The sequence below is a fragment of the Pecten maximus genome, chromosome 10 (assembly GCF_902652985.1).
Source record: "Pecten maximus chromosome 10, xPecMax1.1, whole genome shotgun sequence".
Taxonomy (NCBI): domain Eukaryota; kingdom Metazoa; phylum Mollusca; class Bivalvia; order Pectinida; family Pectinidae; genus Pecten; species Pecten maximus.
The window spans coordinates 37,521,938-37,540,315 of record NC_047024.1 but is presented as its reverse complement, the minus strand read 5'-3'; the positions used below and the strand labels follow the sequence as shown (position 1 = coordinate 37,540,315).

The 18,378-nt window shown below is 39.2% G+C and overlaps 2 protein-coding genes across 3 annotated transcripts; one reads left to right on the top strand and one right to left on the bottom strand.

Moving 5' to 3' along the window:
• Positions 1 to 892: 892 nt before the first annotated feature.
• LOC117335913 lies at positions 893 to 15,719 on the top strand. Of its 2 annotated transcripts, XR_004534514.1 has the most exons (5): positions 893 to 1,059; positions 7,098 to 7,276; positions 7,582 to 7,692; positions 13,072 to 13,588; positions 14,069 to 15,719. XR_004534514.1 is itself a non-coding variant. In XM_033896194.1 (4 exons), the coding sequence occupies exons 1-4, from the start codon at positions 975 to 977 to the stop codon at positions 13,126 to 13,128; spliced, it is 432 nt and encodes a 143-aa protein (XP_033752085.1). In that variant the 5' UTR covers positions 893 to 974; the 3' UTR covers positions 13,129 to 15,719. The 2 variants fall into 2 exon arrangements, 1 of the variants encoding a protein (XP_033752085.1); XM_033896194.1 differs by having other exon boundaries at positions 13,072 to 15,719.
• On the bottom strand, positions 13,477 to 17,311 carry LOC117336674 (protein starmaker-like). The gene is made up of 3 exons (XM_033897282.1): positions 17,286 to 17,311; positions 15,191 to 15,474; positions 13,477 to 14,411 (listed from the first exon to the last, which is right to left on the bottom strand). The coding sequence occupies exons 1-3, from the start codon at positions 17,309 to 17,311 to the stop codon at positions 13,477 to 13,479; spliced, it is 1,245 nt and encodes a 414-aa protein (XP_033753173.1).
• Between the last annotated feature and the right edge of the window lie 1,067 nt (positions 17,312 to 18,378).

Sequence of the window (18,378 nt, the reverse complement as noted above, 5' to 3'; positions counted from 1 at the left end):
CATACATGGAACTCAAAAGTGACTCATCCAACAATAAGATTGGATTAGATATTTCGGAATATACTTATAAAAAAATGAAATAAATATTCATATGTACTTACATAACAATAGTATATATAAACATGAAGCAGTAATGTATTACTTAGATTGCTTTTTTTTTTACAATATCTCTCAATAAATCAATTATATATGATTACTATATTGTGAAGCATCTAATTGTAACAAATTGTATCTGTATATAACCAATAAGCAAAAAGCTAAAAGGTTAATTAAGGAAATCCTAGAGGTTTGCCGATTCCACTCCCGTTTACGTTTCTGTTTGGCAGAATTTGTGCGTTTTGGTAGGCACATGCTTTCAGCATTCACCATTGGTGTTGTTGACTTAAAACCTGCTTGTTGCATCTTGGGACTAATAGAAACTTGTCCGTCAGGGAATTCCCCCTATGCTTTCATAAATACGCAATAATTTGTTAGGTATATATTAAGTCTGAAATTTGGAAAGAGGAAAAATTGTAAACATTTATACATATTTTTTGGGAATATGGGCTTTAAATGACGTGGTGTGGTTTTAATTTGTTTAAATTGTACAAACCTACCTACCTCGATCTTACAATGTAACCTTATACTGTTTTTTTCACTTCTAGCTATATGAAGAACGTGAATATTTAAATCTCCTCATTGTTACTGTAATTTCTCATTTCGTACAGTAAACACTAGTTCCCAACACACAACATTCGTACACAGTCTCAGATTAATCATTTTTATATTCGATCATTCGGTTGGTTTTACCTAACCAATCGTCAGGTCCCTGTGATCTTGAGTAATGGCTTATCGATATTTTTAGATCTGTCTACCTATTGGCTGACACCCGGGATATATAACACCAATTCCTTTATATACACAGTGATTGACGCTAGTAGTTCAGTACACCTATTGGAGTGGGAACTAATCGGACTATTCATCCAACGCTCAAAATGGCAGACAAATTGTCAGGACAATGGGAGACAGACCAGGAACATGGCAAGAACGAAAACTTTAAAAAATACCATACTGCTATTGGTAAGATTTCATTGTTCATATGCTTATTCTGTCTTATGAAATGCAACGAGTATCAATGATGAGTAAGCATGTTTGCCCATTTATACTTCTTTGACATAAATGAAATGTATAGATTCAATAATCCGAAGAAATCTGTGATATACATACAGGATAACGATCTGACATAAATACATGCATTAGAGCCATATGTAGATCAATAAAATACTGTGTAAACTAAGTGAGTTTTTTTTTTTTTTTAACTCTAAACAATTACAGCACATTATATTGTTATATGTCATAAAGACAGCTGAATGTGCGGAAGAGGAGTTGAAGAGGGCCCCGCAGATCATTGGGGTAACTGCCATGTTAATGGATTTTGATTATTAGATTAAGATAAGTGTGACGTTTTGATGACCACTGACGAGTTCACTGGTGACTACACTGGTGATTACACTGGTGACTACACTGACGACTTCACTGGTGACTACACTGGTGACTACACTGATGACTACACTGGTGACTACACTGGTGATTACACCACTGGTGACTACACTGGTGACTTCACTGATGATTACACTGGTGACTACACTGGTGACTACACTGGTGATTACACTGGTGATTACACTGGTGACTACACTGGTGACTACACTGATGATTACACTGGTGACTACACTGGTGACTACACTGGTGACTTCACTGGTGATTACACTGGTGACTTCACTGATGACTACACTGATGACTACACTGGTGACTACACTGATGACTACACTTGTGACTACACTGGTGACTACACTGGTGACTTCACTGATGACTACACTGGTGACTACACTGGTGACTACACTGGTGACTACACTGGTGACTACACTGATGACTACACTGATGACTACACTGGTGACTTCACTGATGACTACACTGGTGACTACACTGATGACTACACTGGTGACTACACTGATGACTACACTGGTGACTACACTGGTGACTACACTGGTGACTACACTGGTGACTACACTGGTGACTACACTGGTGACTACACTGATGACTACACTGGTTACTACACTGGTGACTACACTGATGACTTCACTGATGACTACACTGGTGACTACACTGGTGACTACACTGGTGACTACACTGGTGACTACACTGGTGATTACACTGGTGACTACACTGGTGACTTCACTGATGACTTCACTGGTGACTACACTGGTGACTACACTGGTGACTACACTGGTGACTACACTGGTGACTACACTGGTGACTTCACTGATGACTACACTGGTGACTACACTGGTGACTACACTGGTGACTACACTGGTGACTACACTGATGACTACACTGGTGACTACACTGGTGACTACACTGGTGACTTCACTGATGACTACACTGGTGACTACACTGGTGACTACACTGGTGACTACACTGATGACTACACTGGTGACTACACTGGTGACTACACTGATGACTTCACTGATGACTACACTGATGACTACACTGATGACTACACTGGTGACTTCACTGGTGACTACACTGGTGACTACACTGGTGACTTCACTGATGACTACACTGGTGACTACACTGGTGACTACACTGGTGACTACACTGATGACTACACTGGTGACTACACTGATGACTACACTGGTGACTACACTGGTTACTACACTGGTGATTACACTGGTGACTACACTGGTGACTTCACTGATGACTACACTGATGACTACACTGGTGACTACACTGGTGACTACACTGGTGACTACACTGGTGATTACACTGGTGACTACACTGGTGACTACACTGGTGACTACACTGGTGACTTCACTGATGACTACACTGGTGACTACACTGGTGACTACACTGGTGACTACACTTGTGACTACACTGGTGACTTCACTGATGACTACACTGGTGACTTCACTGGTGACTACACTGGTGACTACACTGGTGACTTCACTGATGACTACACTGGTGACTTCACTGATGACTACACTGGTGACTACACTGGTGACTACACTGGTGACTACACTGGTGACTTCACTGATGACTACACTGGTGACTACACTGGTGACTACACTGGTGACTACACTGGTGACTACACTGATGACTTCACTGGTGACTTCACTGATGACTACACTGGTGACTACACTGGTGACTACACTGATGACTACACTGGTGACTACACTGGTGACTACACTGGTGACTACACTGGTGATTACACTGATGACTACACTGGTGACTACACTGGTGACTACACTGATGACTACACTGGTTACTACACTGATGACTACACTGGTGACTACACTGATGACTACACTGGTGACTTCACTGGTGACTTCACTGGTGACTACACTGGTGACTACACTGATGACTACACTGGTGACTTCACTGATGACTACACTGGTGACTACACTGGTGACTACACTGGTGACTTCACTGATGACTACACTGGTGACTACACTGGTGACTACACTGGTGACTACACTGGTGACTACACTGGTGACTACACTGATGACTACACTGGTGACTACACTGATGACTACACTGGTGACTACACTGATGACTACACTGGTGACTACACTGATGACTACACTGGTGACTACACTGGTGACTACACTGGTGACTACACTGGTGACTTCACTGGTGACTACACTGGTGACTACACTGGTGACTACACTGGTGACTTCACTGATGACTACACTGGTGACTACACTGGTGACTACACTGGTGACTACACTGGTGACTTCACTGGTGACTACACTGGTGACTACACTGGTGACTACACTGGTGACTACACTGGTGACTTCACTGATGACTACACTGGTGACTACACTGGTGACTACACTGGTGACTACACTGGTGACTTCACTGATGACTACACTGGTGACTTCACTGATGACTACACTGGTGACTTCACTGATGACTACACTGGTGACTACACTGGTGACTTCACTGGTGACTACACTGGTGACTACACTGGTGACTACACTGGTGACTACACTGGTGACTTCACTGATGACTACACTGGTGACTACACTGGTGACTACACTGGTGACTACACTGGTGACTTCACTGATGACTACACTGGTGACTACACTGGTGACTACACTGGTGACTACACTGGTGACTACACTGGTGACTTCACTGATGACTACACTGGTGACTACACTGATGACTACACTGGTGACTACACTGATGACTACACTGGTGACTACACTGATGACTACACTGGTGACTACACTGATGACTACACTGGTGACTTCACTGATGACTACACTGGTGACTACACTGGTGACTACACCACTGGTGACTTCACTGGTGACTTCACTCTGTCACATTCATCAGACCTTCACTAGAGGGCGCGTCTTCTGTGTAATCCGAGATATTGAAATGAAATACATTAGTTGCTGACAATATATTCGTTTTAAAGTAATTAGAAATCGTATGATAACTTATTTTATCTATATAAATGTAATTTGTTTAATTAATAGCGAATGGTTGTAAATTTAAATTGTACAAAAACCACTATTATACCGATTTGAGTCTGTCCAGATCTGTAAGAGACGATTAGATTATCTAATGTTACATGACCACTTCAGGAATATAATCTTTATTAACAGTTATTAAAACATGGTTGTGATGTCATATTGGGCTGTTGCCAGTACTTTATTTGGACTTTTGTCGAAAGTCATGAGTTACCTGTAGATTAAAGCTGTCCTATATAGCTATACATTTATGTATATTATTTCACCTACAGCCGGAGAGTAGTTCTGACTAATCTAAAGAGTCTTATGAATTAATTTACAGTACAAAGTAAAAAACAAATACCTGTAAAGATGTGATTAGCAGAAACAGAAATGAAATGGTGATGTATTGTAGATTAATCACTAATTTGATATATAATCAAGGAATAAATCCAAATTGAAGAAGGCTGATAAACCTATAACCCATTCAAACTGAAACTTTCACCGAATTTAACTCCACAAACTTTCACAAACAACGTCATATCCTTTCCAGATCAGTTTCACAAATACTCTTCAATCCGAGGGGAATGTTATAATTACATATCCGGTCACCATAGCGCTTACCTCTGTTTGTCTGTATTGTTATTGTCTCCTCCTCTATAATCCATCACTTTGCTGTGAGGTTGAGATCACAGCAATTCTTTATTCCTTCCAGGAATTAAACAATCTTACTAACAACATAGCTTTTGCAAAGGTATATTTAATGTAGATTCTGTTATCAAATTTTCTATATCATCGTCCGTCATTGTGTAAAACTTAGTCGGGTTTTGGTCCTCCTTTTCATCAACCTTTTCGGCCTCTTGAGTTTCTTTTATAAGCTCATAATCCCTTTGTACACTTTCATCTTCACCAGATATTCGAAAAATAAATAACCTTTTCTATTAAGATTAAAAGAGTATTCTGTAGCACAATGATGTTTTGTGATATGAACATTTCCTCGTCACTACTACACAGCATGCTCAAAGTTATATAACCAAACTCATATTGAGGTGAAAGAAGACCAGGTAATGTGTTATTATGGGAATTAGGACATAGTCGAATATTAAATACATAGTGCCATGTTTTAAGTAAAAGAAACACCCAAACATGCAGTAGATTAGCCAAGATAATGCACAATTCTCGGATCTACGCACCTAATTATACGCCATACTTGCATAAGATCAGTTTTCTCAATTACATGGCGTTTGATGTGTGCAGAAGAAAAACTATGTCCTGTACTCCTAATACTTTTAAACTGATATAGCGTCTGGTTGTTTGTATTATCTATTCACAGTCGGTGTTGTTTTGACGTGTTTTACATACATGAGTATGCGTCCTCGCTAAATCCATGGTCATAAAGGAGGACGCATGTGCCAAGTTTTGCAACTTTTTAATAGATAACATTCAGTCTAAAATCCTTTCATGAACCCAATGTCAATTAAAATATCAGATTACAGCAACACGTGACTATATATTGAAAGGAGGAACAGTCTGATAGACAGTGCTCTCTCTCTCTATATATATATATAGTGATAACAAGGTTCTCTACGAGACTATCTGCTTACCGCGACTACAAGCTTATTTTGCGATCTGATCGATGACCCCTCTGTCTAGACAAGGAAACAACCAATACGTTCAATATACGCATGTTTTATACACCCGTATTGTCTTAAGATCAGCGACTATTATATTAATTAGGTTATACAGTATAATGTTTTACCTAGGGGTCTCGGTCCATGCGCGCGGGCGTTTTGTTAAGCTACTCTAGCAGATATGATTTTTAATTTTATGTAGTAGCAACATATAAACCACATTGAAAATATTTCTTTTCGTAAACACGAAATTGATTGTTGGAACATACGTCTTTTTGTTAGACCATATGCATCTTAGTAAAGTGTCCTATTTCCGATTTTAAATACATCATAGTTATATAATTCATGAACAATTATTACATTAACATGCCAGGTCCGTTAAGACATACGAGACACTGAAGATATTTATAAACCGATATATGTTTTACAATGGGAAGACTGCACTGATAAGACCACATAAAATACTGTTGTCCTTAGAGGAGGTTTCCACAATGTGAATAATACCCACTAGAAACATGCACTTCGTTTACACGAGTAACGCACACATATCTACAAAATATGTATCCACTAAAAACGCGTACACATATAAAATAAAAGTAGCGCATACTGTTTCGTCATAGCAATCCCAAAGTGCACTTTCTTGTTAGCTTATTTTAGATATTTTTATGGTTGTTTTCTCTCGCAATTTCCCTTCATCATAGTATGCTTCGCAAAAATTACACACATGCGTTATCTAATATCTGAGGTTTTTTCGTTTTTTGTTTTATTTTGATTCTATGAAACGAGTCTTAAGAAACGTTTCTTTCACCAATCACAACTCTGCTATGTGTTGTTACAGCTGCCTTGTTTACGCTGATCACTTGGCAGTCACAGTACCACCTATGATTGATTCTCTATGGATAGTTCATCCAATTCTTTCTAATCCTAGGAAGATCTCGGTTATTATTTCCATTATGTGTTTGTTTGTGTGATCTAGGATTAGGCGCAGATGTGGTGGATCAGTTCAGCAAAGTCCGAGATGCTCTTGAATATGAAATAAACGGGACAAAGATGACATGCAAAGTTCTTATTGGCGGAAAAGTGATAAAAACCTATGATGACATTGAAGAGGGAAAAGAAGTGTCAATAGAAGGCGTTGACGGAAAACCATGTTTGGTAAGTGTTTGTCGTTTTGTTTTTGTTTTTTTTGTTTTGTCCATCTCAGACAAAAGAAAAACTATTTTGCCCCTAACAACACTATCGAGACCTAGGAGGATAAAATACTTGGAATGTATTCCATCTTCACATATCTCTTTATTCACTTTCCGTGAATCTAGTTAGTTATGATTCCCTTATGAAGTCCTTTTACACCAATTAAACGTATCATACGTCTGTGCATTATTAATGATAACATAATGATATTCCATATTACTTGCGACCATAATATTTCTAATTTCTTATCTTAATTCATTATTTTTCAGTTCTGTTATCGCATTAAAAATGGTAAATGGGTAGAAACCTACAAACCAGGTGATGGCAAAGGCATAGAAGTTGAAACAACGAAAGTCGTCAACGGAAACAAATTAACGATTGTAAGTCTTACGGTATAGCATATATAGTGTTCAATGCCGTTACAATACTGTATCGTTGACGTGACATTATTGTATTGTTTAGGTGTAGACTTTATTGTATTGTTACCGTGACATTACTGTATCGTTGCCGTGACATTATTGTATCGTTGCCGTGACATTACTGTATCATTGCCGTGACATTACTGTATCGTTGCCGTGACATTACTGTATCGTTGTCGTGACATTACTGTATCGTTGCCGTAACATTATTGTATCGTTGCCGTGACATTACTTTATCGTTGTCGTGACATTACTGTATCGTTGCCGTGACATTACTGTATCGTTGCCGTGACATTAATGTATCGTTGCCGTGACATTATTGTATCGTAGCCGTGACATTACTGTATCGTTGCCGTAACATTATTGTATCGTTGCCGTGAAATTACTTTATCATCGCCGTAACATTATTGTATCGTTGCCGTGACATAAATGTATCGTTGCCGTGACATTACTTTATCATTGCCGTGACATTACTGTATCGTTGCCGTGACATTATTGTATCGTTGCCGTGGCATTACTGTATTGTTGCAGTGACATTATTGTATCGCTGCCGTGATATTATTGTATCGTTGCCGTGACATTAGTGTATCGTTGCCGTGACATTACTGTATTGTTGCCGTGACATTACTGTATCGTTGCCGTGACATTACTGTATCGTTGCCGTGATATTACTGTATCGCTGCCGGGACATTACTGTATTGTTGCCGTGACATTACTGTATCGTTGCCGTGACATTACTGTATTGTTGCAGTGATATTATTGTATCGTTGCCGTGACATTACTGTATTGTTGCATTGACATTACTGTATCGTTGCCGTGACATTACTGTATTGTTGCAGTGATATTATTGTATCGCTGCCGTGATATTATTGTATCGTTGCCGTGACATTACTGTATCGTTGCCGTGACATTACTGTATTGTTGCAGTGACATTATTGTATCGCTGCCGTGATATTATTGTATCGTTGCCGTGACATTACTGTATCGCTGCCGTGATATTATTGTATCGTTGCCGTGACATTACTGTATCGTTGCCGTAACATTAGTGTATCGTTGCCGTGATATTATTGTATCGTTGACGTGACATTACTGTATCGTTGCCGTGGCATAACTGTATCGTTGCCGTGACATTACTTTATCATTGCCGTGACATTACTGTATCGTTGCCGTGACATTATTGTATCGTTGCCGTGACATTACTGTATCGTTGCCGTGACATAACTGTATCGTTGCCGTGACATTACTTTATCATTGCCGTGACATTACTGTATCGTTGCCGTGACATTATTGTATCGTTGCCGTGACATTACTGTATCGTTGACGTGACATTACTGTATCGTTGCCGTGGCATTACTGTATCGTTGACGTGACATTACTGTATTGTTGCAGTGATAGTATTGTATCGCTGCCGTGATATTATTGTATCGTTGCCGTGACATTAGTGTATCGTTGCCGTGACATTACAGTATCGTTGCCGTGACATTACTGTATTGTTGCAGTGATATTATTGTATCGCTGCCGTGATATTATTGTATCGTTGCCGTGACATTATTGTATCGCTGCCGTGGTATTATTGTATTGTTGCCGTGACATTACTGTATCGTTGCCGTGATATTATTGTATCGTTGCCGTGACATTACTGTATCGTTGCCGTGACATTACTGTATCGTTGCCGTGGCATTACTGTATTGTTGCAGTGACATTATTGTATCGCTGCCGTGATATTATTGTATCGTTGCCGTGACATTACTGTATTGTTGCCGTGATATTACTGTATTGTTGCCGTGACATTACTTGATCATTGCCGTGACATTACTGTATCGTTGCAGTGACATTATTGTATCGTTGCCGTGACATTACTGTATCGTTGCCGTGACATTACTTTATCGTTGCCGTGACATTACTGTATCGTTCCCGTGATATTATTGTATCGTTGCCGTGACATTACTGTATCGTTGCCGTGACATTACTTTATCATTGCCGTGACATTATTGTATCGTTGCCGTGACATTATTGTATCGCTGCCGTGATATTATTGTATCGTTGCCGTGACATTAGTGTATCGTTGCCGTGACATTACTGTATTGTTGCCGTGACATTACTGTATCGTTGCCGTGACATTACTGTATCGTTGCCGTGATATTACTGTATCGCTGCCGGGACATTACTGTATTGTTGCCGTGACATTACTGTATCGTTGCCGTGACATTACTGTATTGTTGCAGTGATATTATTGTATCGTTGCCGTGACATTACTGTATTGTTGCATTGACATTACTGTATCGTTGCCGTGACATTACTGTATTGTTGCAGTGATATTATTGTATCGCTGCCGTGATATTATTGTATCGTTGCCGTGACATTACTGTATCGTTGCCGTGACATTACTGTATTGTTGCAGTGACATTATTGTATCGCTGCCGTGATATTATTGTATCGTTGCCGTGACATTACTGTATCGTTGTCGTGACATTACTGTATTGTTGCCGTGACATTATTGTATCGTTGCCGTGACATTACTGTATCGTTGCCGTAACATTAGTGTATCGTTGCCGTGATATTATTGTATCGTTGCCCTGACATTACCGTATTGTTGCGGTGACATAACTGTATCGTTGCCGTGACATTACTTTATCATTGCCGTGACATTACTGTATCGTTGCCGTGACATTATTGTATCGTTGCCGTGACATTACTGTATCGTTGACGTGACATTACTGTATCGTTGCCGTGGCATTACTGTATCGTTGACGTGACATTACTGTATCGTTGCCGTGACATTACTGTATCGTTGCCCTGACATTACTGTATTGTTGCCGTGACATTACTTTATCGTTGCCGTGACATTAGTGTATCGTTGCCGTGACATTACTGTATCGTTGCCGTGACATTACTGTATCGTTGCCGTGACATTACTGTATCGTTGCCGTGACATTACTGTATCGTTGCCGTGACATTACTTTATCGTTGCCGTGACATTACTGTATCGTTGACGTGACATTACTGTATCGTTGCCGTGACATTACTGTATCGTTGCCGTGACATTACTTTATCGTTGCCGTGACATTACTGTATCGTTCCCGTGATATTATTGTATCGTTGCCGTGACATTACTGTATCGTTGCCGTGATATTATTGTATCGTTGCCGTGACATTACTGTATCGTTGCCGTGACATTACTGTATCGTTGCCGTGACATTAGTGTATCGTTGCCGTGACGTTACTGTATCGTTGCCGTGACATTACTGTATCGTTGCCGTGACATCATTGTATTTTACCGTGACATCATACAGCTGTGTGTAAAGAACTCAGGAGAAAAAGATTCTTAAGTTGCCAAATACAAGGATTGCCGACTGTTTTGCAGCGTAAAGTTCTTATCCCGAGGTTTGAGATACCTCTGTCTCACTCCAATGGGGGTGAATTATTATGTTTATCCTTGAAGTCACTTCCGTGTATTGTTGCCCCGCCGTCGTACAATTGTTGAGAACGCGCAAAGCGGGCGCGTCGCTTTGTCTTAGCCCTTGGGTGAGATAGGAAATGTTCTCTCATCCCTACCGGTATCATACTGGTCTGCCAAGGTAAATACACCCATGCTTGCTGTGTGTGTATTACCTCGCTTCCGGTGTAGGATAGCCACGCGCGCGCAATGATACAAAAGTAGGTCGCCGAACCGAAAGTAGATCTATCTATAGATTTGTAAACACGTCGTCTGCTCCATGTGCTAGGCCAGATCTATTTTTTTTTTTAATTTATGATATAAATTATGTAAAAAACACGTTCTTTTATTGTTTTTTTATTAATAAAACATGGAACTATATTTTCACGCGAAAGGACACACTAGCTTGGCCGACATCAAGTGATTTGGCTTCGCTTGCAATGACAGGGCTGCTGAAACAACGTTAGACTTTGGAAATGAATGGTTTCCTTCGTTTTTAGAACAGCAAACCGCCGTTTGCATATATGGGATATGGTAAATCGATTGGAGCTGTTCTTTTTTTATTATATGCAGTAGAAAAAGTTTGGATTGAGAAAAAATGGCGTCTATCTGAGAAAGCTATCGACAGATAGAGCCTATTTTTGCATATTTTAGGTTGGGGAATGAGAGAAAAATACTCAATCATATGTGGTTCATGTAGGATAGGGATATTTCACCCTCTGGGTCACAAAATGTGGTAAAACCCTTGGCGGAGCCTCGGGTTTTACCACATTTTGTGACACCTCGGGTGGAATATCCCTATCCTACATGAACCACATATGATAGAGTCTTATATTCTGATCCTGGACAGGTATATCCACAATTCCTACAGTGTGATGTGTTCTTTTCTTACATACTTCACAGGGTGATCCCTTGGCTGCCAATGATTGGATAGATCAGTCTGACATGGGGTTAAGAAAGACAGCTGGCGCGAGTTATGACACCATTCACAATAGCATAACGTTATCATTTTATTCAGCGTAACCACTTAGCAAATTGATAACGTCATCAATTTCGACGCACATTGTTATTATGGCACGAGAAAAGATATACTACACCTTACAAATGTTTCTTATTCAGTAGTGTATGTGAGTAAACTAATCAAGCACGGGCCTAAACGAGGGTTATTATATCCCTGTCACTGGAATATACTCTTAGAAAGTTCTGATATTCTCTCAACTTGGACAGGGACATCCACAATTTTACTGGTTTGAAATTTTCTTTAATTGCATTTTTTGCCAGTAATATATAGACATTTTTTCAAATTGATAAAATCTATATTTTCACTGCAGCGATGTATGTTTTGCAGTGAAAATAGAAGTTTTTCGTTTTTGATCCATCAGAGCAAATATTTGTATTCAACTCATTAAAAATTGCCGATTTTTCCAATCTTAGCAAAAAATTGATTTATTGGTTATGACAAGCTACATGTACCTCTGTTCTCTGCACGTTCTCAACAATTGCACGTTAACAGTACCATGACGTTACGTCGACAATTCATTCACGTCACGTTACGTTAACATTTCCTTGCATTGATGTAACATCCATATCAGATACATAAGAGGATAAACAGGGTAAGATCAGAGTAAGATAATCGTTCATCCCCTTGGTAATGAGGCAGGGTGAACTCAACCCTTTAGGTAAGATTCTTGCTGTCAAACGCTCAGCCTAAGAATCTTCCTCCTGGGGATGAGATGCACGTCCCATTCCCAAAGGGGGTGGAAGAAACAAGATCAGCCTGTGGATTACATGAGAAAAGAAAATCTCACACAGATACAATTTTGAATCCCTGTCCAGGGTCTATACCATACAGGTGTAAACGAGTCCCTGTTATAATGTCTTTATGTCTGATATCTTTGTTACAGACCCACAACATTGTCGGTAAGGATATCGCCTATACCTACACAGCAACTAAGAAGTAGAGCAAGAAGATTTCTACCTGGAGACACTGGACATTACACACTTTTACAAAGGAATCTGTACTGCACGACGGCAATATTTCCATTATAATATATGTTCACGTTTGTCTTAATGTGATGTAGTACTGGCAAGCAGTTGGACATTTACCATACGATGTATAATTCTACACGTTATGAAGAACATTAAACCATAAACGTGCCATGACATCAGAAACAAGAGTCTTCATGTATATTGCGATAAAATGTGTGTTTTATATCATCTATCTTATATAATTCAAATAAATGTTTGATCAAAGTTATTAATTTAATAAATAACGAATTATTTTGCAAATATTAGTTCCTTGTACGATATCAAGTCAGACATGTTCTGAGCCTTATATGCCCAGTGGTTCCATTGCAATTAGCGTGGTTCCAATTTTGAGAATGTGAATTTACTTTGGTTTTATCTAAAGTTTCACGGTGGGTATCGTCTAAAGTTTCAATGTGAGTATCGTCTAAACTTTCACGGCGGGTATCGTCTAAAGTTTCACGGCGGGTATCGTCTAAAGTTTCACTGTGGGTATCGTCTAAAGTATCACTGTGGGTATCGTCTAATGTTTCACGGCGGGTGTCGTCTAAAGTTGCACGGCGGGTATCGTCTAAAGTTTCACGGCGGGTATCGTCTAAAGTTTCACGGTGGGTAACGTCTAAAGTTTCACGGTGGGTATCGTCTAAAGTTTCACGGTGGGTATCGTCTAAAGTTGCACGGCGGGTATCTTCTAAAGTTTCACGGCGGGTATCGTCTAAAGTTCTACGGAGGGTATCATCTAAAGTTTCAAGGCGGTTGTCGTCTAAAGTTACACGGCGGGTGTCGTCTAAATTTTCACGGCGGGTATCGTCTAAAGTTTCACGGCGGGTGTCGTCTAAAGTTTCCCGGTAGGTATCGTCTAAAGTTTCCCGGTAGGTATCGTCTAAAGTTTCGCGGCGGGTATCGTCTAAAGTTTCACGACGGGTATCGTCTAAAGTTTCACGGCGGGTATCGTCTAAAGTTTCACGGCGGGTATCGTCTAAAGTTTCACCGCGGGTATCGTCTAAAGTTTCACGACGGGTATCGTCTAAAGTTTCACGGCGGGTATCGTCTAAAGTTTCACTGTGGGTATCGTCTAAAGTATCACTGTGGGTATCGTCTAATGTTTCACGGCGGGTGTCGTCTAAAGTTGCACGGTAGGTATCGTCTAAAGTTTCCCGGTAGGTATCGTCTAAAGTTTCACGGTGGGTATCGTCTAAAGTTTCACGGCGGGTATCGTCTAAAGTTTAACGGTGGTATCGTCTAAAGTTTCACGGCGGGTATCGTCTAAAGTTTCAATGTGAGTAACGTCTAAAGTTTCACGGCGGGTATCGTCTAAAGTTTCACGGTGGGTATCGTCTAAAGTTTCACGGCGGGTATCGTCTAAAGTTTCACGGCGGGTATCGTCTAAAGTTTCACGGCGGGTATCGTCTCAAGTTTCACGGCAGGTATCGTCTAAAGTTTCAATGTGAGTAACGTCTAAAGTTTCACGGCGGGTATCGTCTAAAGTTTCACGGCGGGTATCGTCTAAAGTTTCACGGCGGGTATCGTCTAAAGTTTCAATGTGAGTAACGTCTAAAGTTTCACGGTGGGTATCGTCTTAAGTTTCACGGCGGGTATCGTCTAAAGTTTCAATATGAGTAACGTCTAAAGTTTCACGGTGGGTATCGTCTAAAATTTCACGGCGGGTATCGTCTAAAGTTTCAATGTGAGTAACGTCTAAAGTTTCCCGGTAGGTATCGTCTAAAGTTTCAATGTGAGTAACGTCTAAAGTTTCACGGCGGGTATCGTCTAAAGTTTCACGGTTGGTATCGTCTAAAATTTCACGGCGGATATCGTCTAAAATTTCACGGTAGGTGTCGTCTTAAGTTTCACGGCGGGTATCGTCTAAAGTTTCACGGCGGGTATCGTCTAAAGTTTCACGGCGGATATCGTCTAAAGTTTCACGGTGGGTATCGTCTAAAGTTTCAAGGTGGGTATCGTCTAAAGTGTCTAGGTGGGTATCGTCTCAAGTTTTACGGCGGGTATCGTCTAAAGTTTCAATGTGAGTAACGGCTAAAGTTTCACGGTGGGTATCGTCTAAAGTTTCACGGCGGGTATCGTCTAAAGTTTCCCGGTAGGTATCTTCTAAAGTTTCACGGCGGGTATCGTCTAAAGTTTCACGGCGGGTATCGTCTAAAGTTTCACGGCGGGTATCGTCTAAAGTTTCATGGTAGGTATCTTCTAAAGTTTCACGGCGGGTATCGTCTAAAGTTTCACGGCGGGTATCGTCTAAAGTTTCACGGCGGGTATCGTCTAAAGTTCTAATGTGGGTATCGTCTAAAGTTTCATGGTAGGTATCTTCTAAAGTCTCACGGTGGGTATCGTCTAAAGTCTAAATCATCTGGTATTCCAAGCAAATGTATATTTTAATCGTATTTTGCCCTCGTTTGAAAGATTTTGAATAGTGTTGGTATATTCTCTTGTTTTGTCTTAGAGCTAAATTCTGCCAAGGTTTCGATGTGAACTAAGCAATATTGCTCGCAACCTGGTTAATAAATTTAGCATGGACTCGGATTTCTGTATTATCAGTATTTTCTGATTTTCTGTATGTTTGAAAATTCGTATTTTGAATTCTTCTAAAATAGAACTGTACTTAACAAATGCCTACTTGACGTCAACCACTTCGATGTTGGAAACCTCTTTCGTAATCAGCGGTATATATAAGTTTATATCGTCCTAAATGCAGGGAATACGTTCCAATGTTAGAACTGCGTTCCCCTAGTCACCTTTTAAATATCTGCAATATCACTCTTTCTTATTTGAAGCAGGTGGAAAATTTCCATCAGAACATTGGTAAACCTTTTGACAAGCATGTGGCATATGCTTAGGATTTAAATTCGATTTTGAACTAACTCAATAGATACGTAAACATAGATTAGTTTAACTAAACACATGCATATCGACCATGGAAAATTTCCATACATTAATAATCCCATGTGCGATAGGTGAGTTAATACGAAAGTAAACAATATGAGCGACAACACCGAGGGTACTTAAAATCTAGCCAGCACGTATAGGTCTCTAGTGGCAGCTTAATTTCGTGTATATCAATTTGTTTCCAAATATATATATTTATTAATCAAAACAAGCTAATCTGCAATTATATCATTTTATACATATGTATAGAGAATTGTCAGTAAAATAAGTGTAAAATTGACTAAATATCATTAACACGACTTAACTATGCATGTGTATCAGGGTATGGTTAGCTTCCTGCGAGAAAAGTCACACTTCTGATCTATACGAGCGTATAGCCATGTTGAAAATTGACAACAATAGCATTTTTTAGAACCATTCATCATAGAATTATTAAGCTATAGTTTATATATAAGTAATTTATGCGTTTTGCAGCCACAAAGATACAATAATCAACCACAGTTAATATATATTGGACTTTGTTGTACATCCACAGGCGTTACCTGACCTGGATTGCCAATCCCTTACATTCTATTGTAGTGTGCTGTATCTGCAAACTTAAAGAGGCTTGCCCGCAGAGAGATCAGAAAAATTGGCTAATAGAAAAAGATTTTTTACACATGGCAGATTGTTGGAATTGTTGAGTTTTTCATTTTATTTTCCTTATAAAACGCCGAAAAGTGATATTAAAACCTCATTTTTTAAATATTATTTATTTAATTGCAACCCGCAATAAGTCCCCGCTATAAAGTGGAGTCTAATTTGATTGACACATCAAAGAAACAAGCACGTGCACAGTGCCGCACAGTGATAACTTCAAAGGCAGCGGCGATTTACAAAGAAGATTTGCCGTTATATTCCATACATTTCCCTCTCAGGTTGAATTTTAAAACGTCTTTTAAACACATATTCTGTAATTGTTTTCAAGAAATAAAGTCGGAAAGCCTCTAATTTTGTTACATAGAAACGTGTACTGAAGTTTATTTAGTGATCGGAGATGTGCCGTTTACCGGTCCGTCTGCGGGTGAGCCTCTTTAAATTTTGTGCATTCTGAACAACATTAATTTTTTAAATCTAGATTAGAATGTCTTATTCCACGCTGTGATAAAAATCAAGGCTCGATAAACAGACTCTATATATCAGCCTACTGACTCACCCAGTACGGCGTCTATTACGCAACATTTTAATCCGCCACTTGTCTATTTCGCAATAATAGGTGTCCCATTGATTCCATAAAAGGTCTTATTCTTTTCAAACGCATATATCCTTATATGGATGTCCAAATAGTTAATAGACAGCAACTACATCATCGTAGTAATTAACCGTGGAACTATAGTACACATACATCAAAATATCTAGTAATTACGAAGAGTAAGTCATTTCAAATTATATTTATTTAGAATGACCGTTATAAAAAGAGATTTAGCCATTTAAAGTCGGTAAAATGAAGTATATCCAGATCTATTGTTATCATAGATGTGCAATAGTAAGACAATTTCAGACATTTCATCTTTGCATATCCAATCGCCTATATGAAAATAATATAATATAAACAAACGATATCCAATTAGCAGCAAACATCCGTGATCCCAAGGGTACTCCGACAGGTTGTCATATCAAACCTTTCAGCTCATCACAAGCAGTTGATATTGAAATCCATCGGGAATATTTATACATTGTATAACAAAAGCATTCTGATAATGGTGATACATTATATATAACCAAGTATCGACCGAAATCAAAATGCTAAAATTACTTTTTTTTGTGGTTAATTTTTCTTGAATTTAACTTATTCAGCTTCTTAAAAAATCTTAATCGAAAATCAAAAAAGAAAATTCGAACAAACTTAAATTGAATTTCTTCTCTGCAGTGTAAACATGGTAATCGGACATTATTTTAAGAATAATTTGATAACGAAACTATCAGATCAGAATTGTAAACATTGAATGATTGAACTGTTCACAAACAGAGTGTCATTAAATTCGTTTAGATTTATCGACGTCAGATACTCCCTTAGTGATGTCACAGCTGTCATTGTGGCTCTTTAAGTATTGGCTGAATCCGAGTTATCCAACATTCAATCAATTCACTCTACACTGAGCGAGGGAAATCGCTATGTTTTTAGCTGTTTGTTGACGTCTGCTTCGTCCATTTTGCCAAAAGAGCGTCGCACGGTAACTAGGTCTTCAGAGCGATTGGCTCTGATGGATTTTGATGCACCATTCAAGCTTCAAACATTTTTTGCTTCT

Excerpts from the sequence above, each read along its gene's own strand:
- LOC117335913 (XM_033896194.1), top strand. The coding sequence starts at position 975 with ATGGCAGACAAATTGTCAGGACAATGGGAGACAGACCAGGAACATGGC. Across the intron at positions 7,277-7,581 it reads TTGACGGAAAACCATGTTTG|TTCTGTTATCGCATTAAAAA; the intron begins GTAAGTGTTTGT and ends ATTATTTTTCAG. Across the intron at positions 7,693-13,071 it reads ACGGAAACAAATTAACGATT|ACCCACAACATTGTCGGTAA; the intron begins GTAAGTCTTACG and ends TCTTTGTTACAG.
- LOC117336674 (XM_033897282.1), bottom strand. The coding sequence starts at position 17,311 with ATGTTGCGTAATAGACGCCGTACTGG. Across the intron at positions 15,475-17,285 it reads CGTAATAGACGCCGTACTGG|AACTTTAGACGATACCCGCC; the intron begins GTGAGTCAGTAG and ends TACCCACATTAG. Across the intron at positions 14,412-15,190 it reads AACTTTAGACGATACCCGCC|ACGATACCCGCCGTGAAACT; the intron begins GTAAAACTTGAG and ends GTTAAACTTTAG.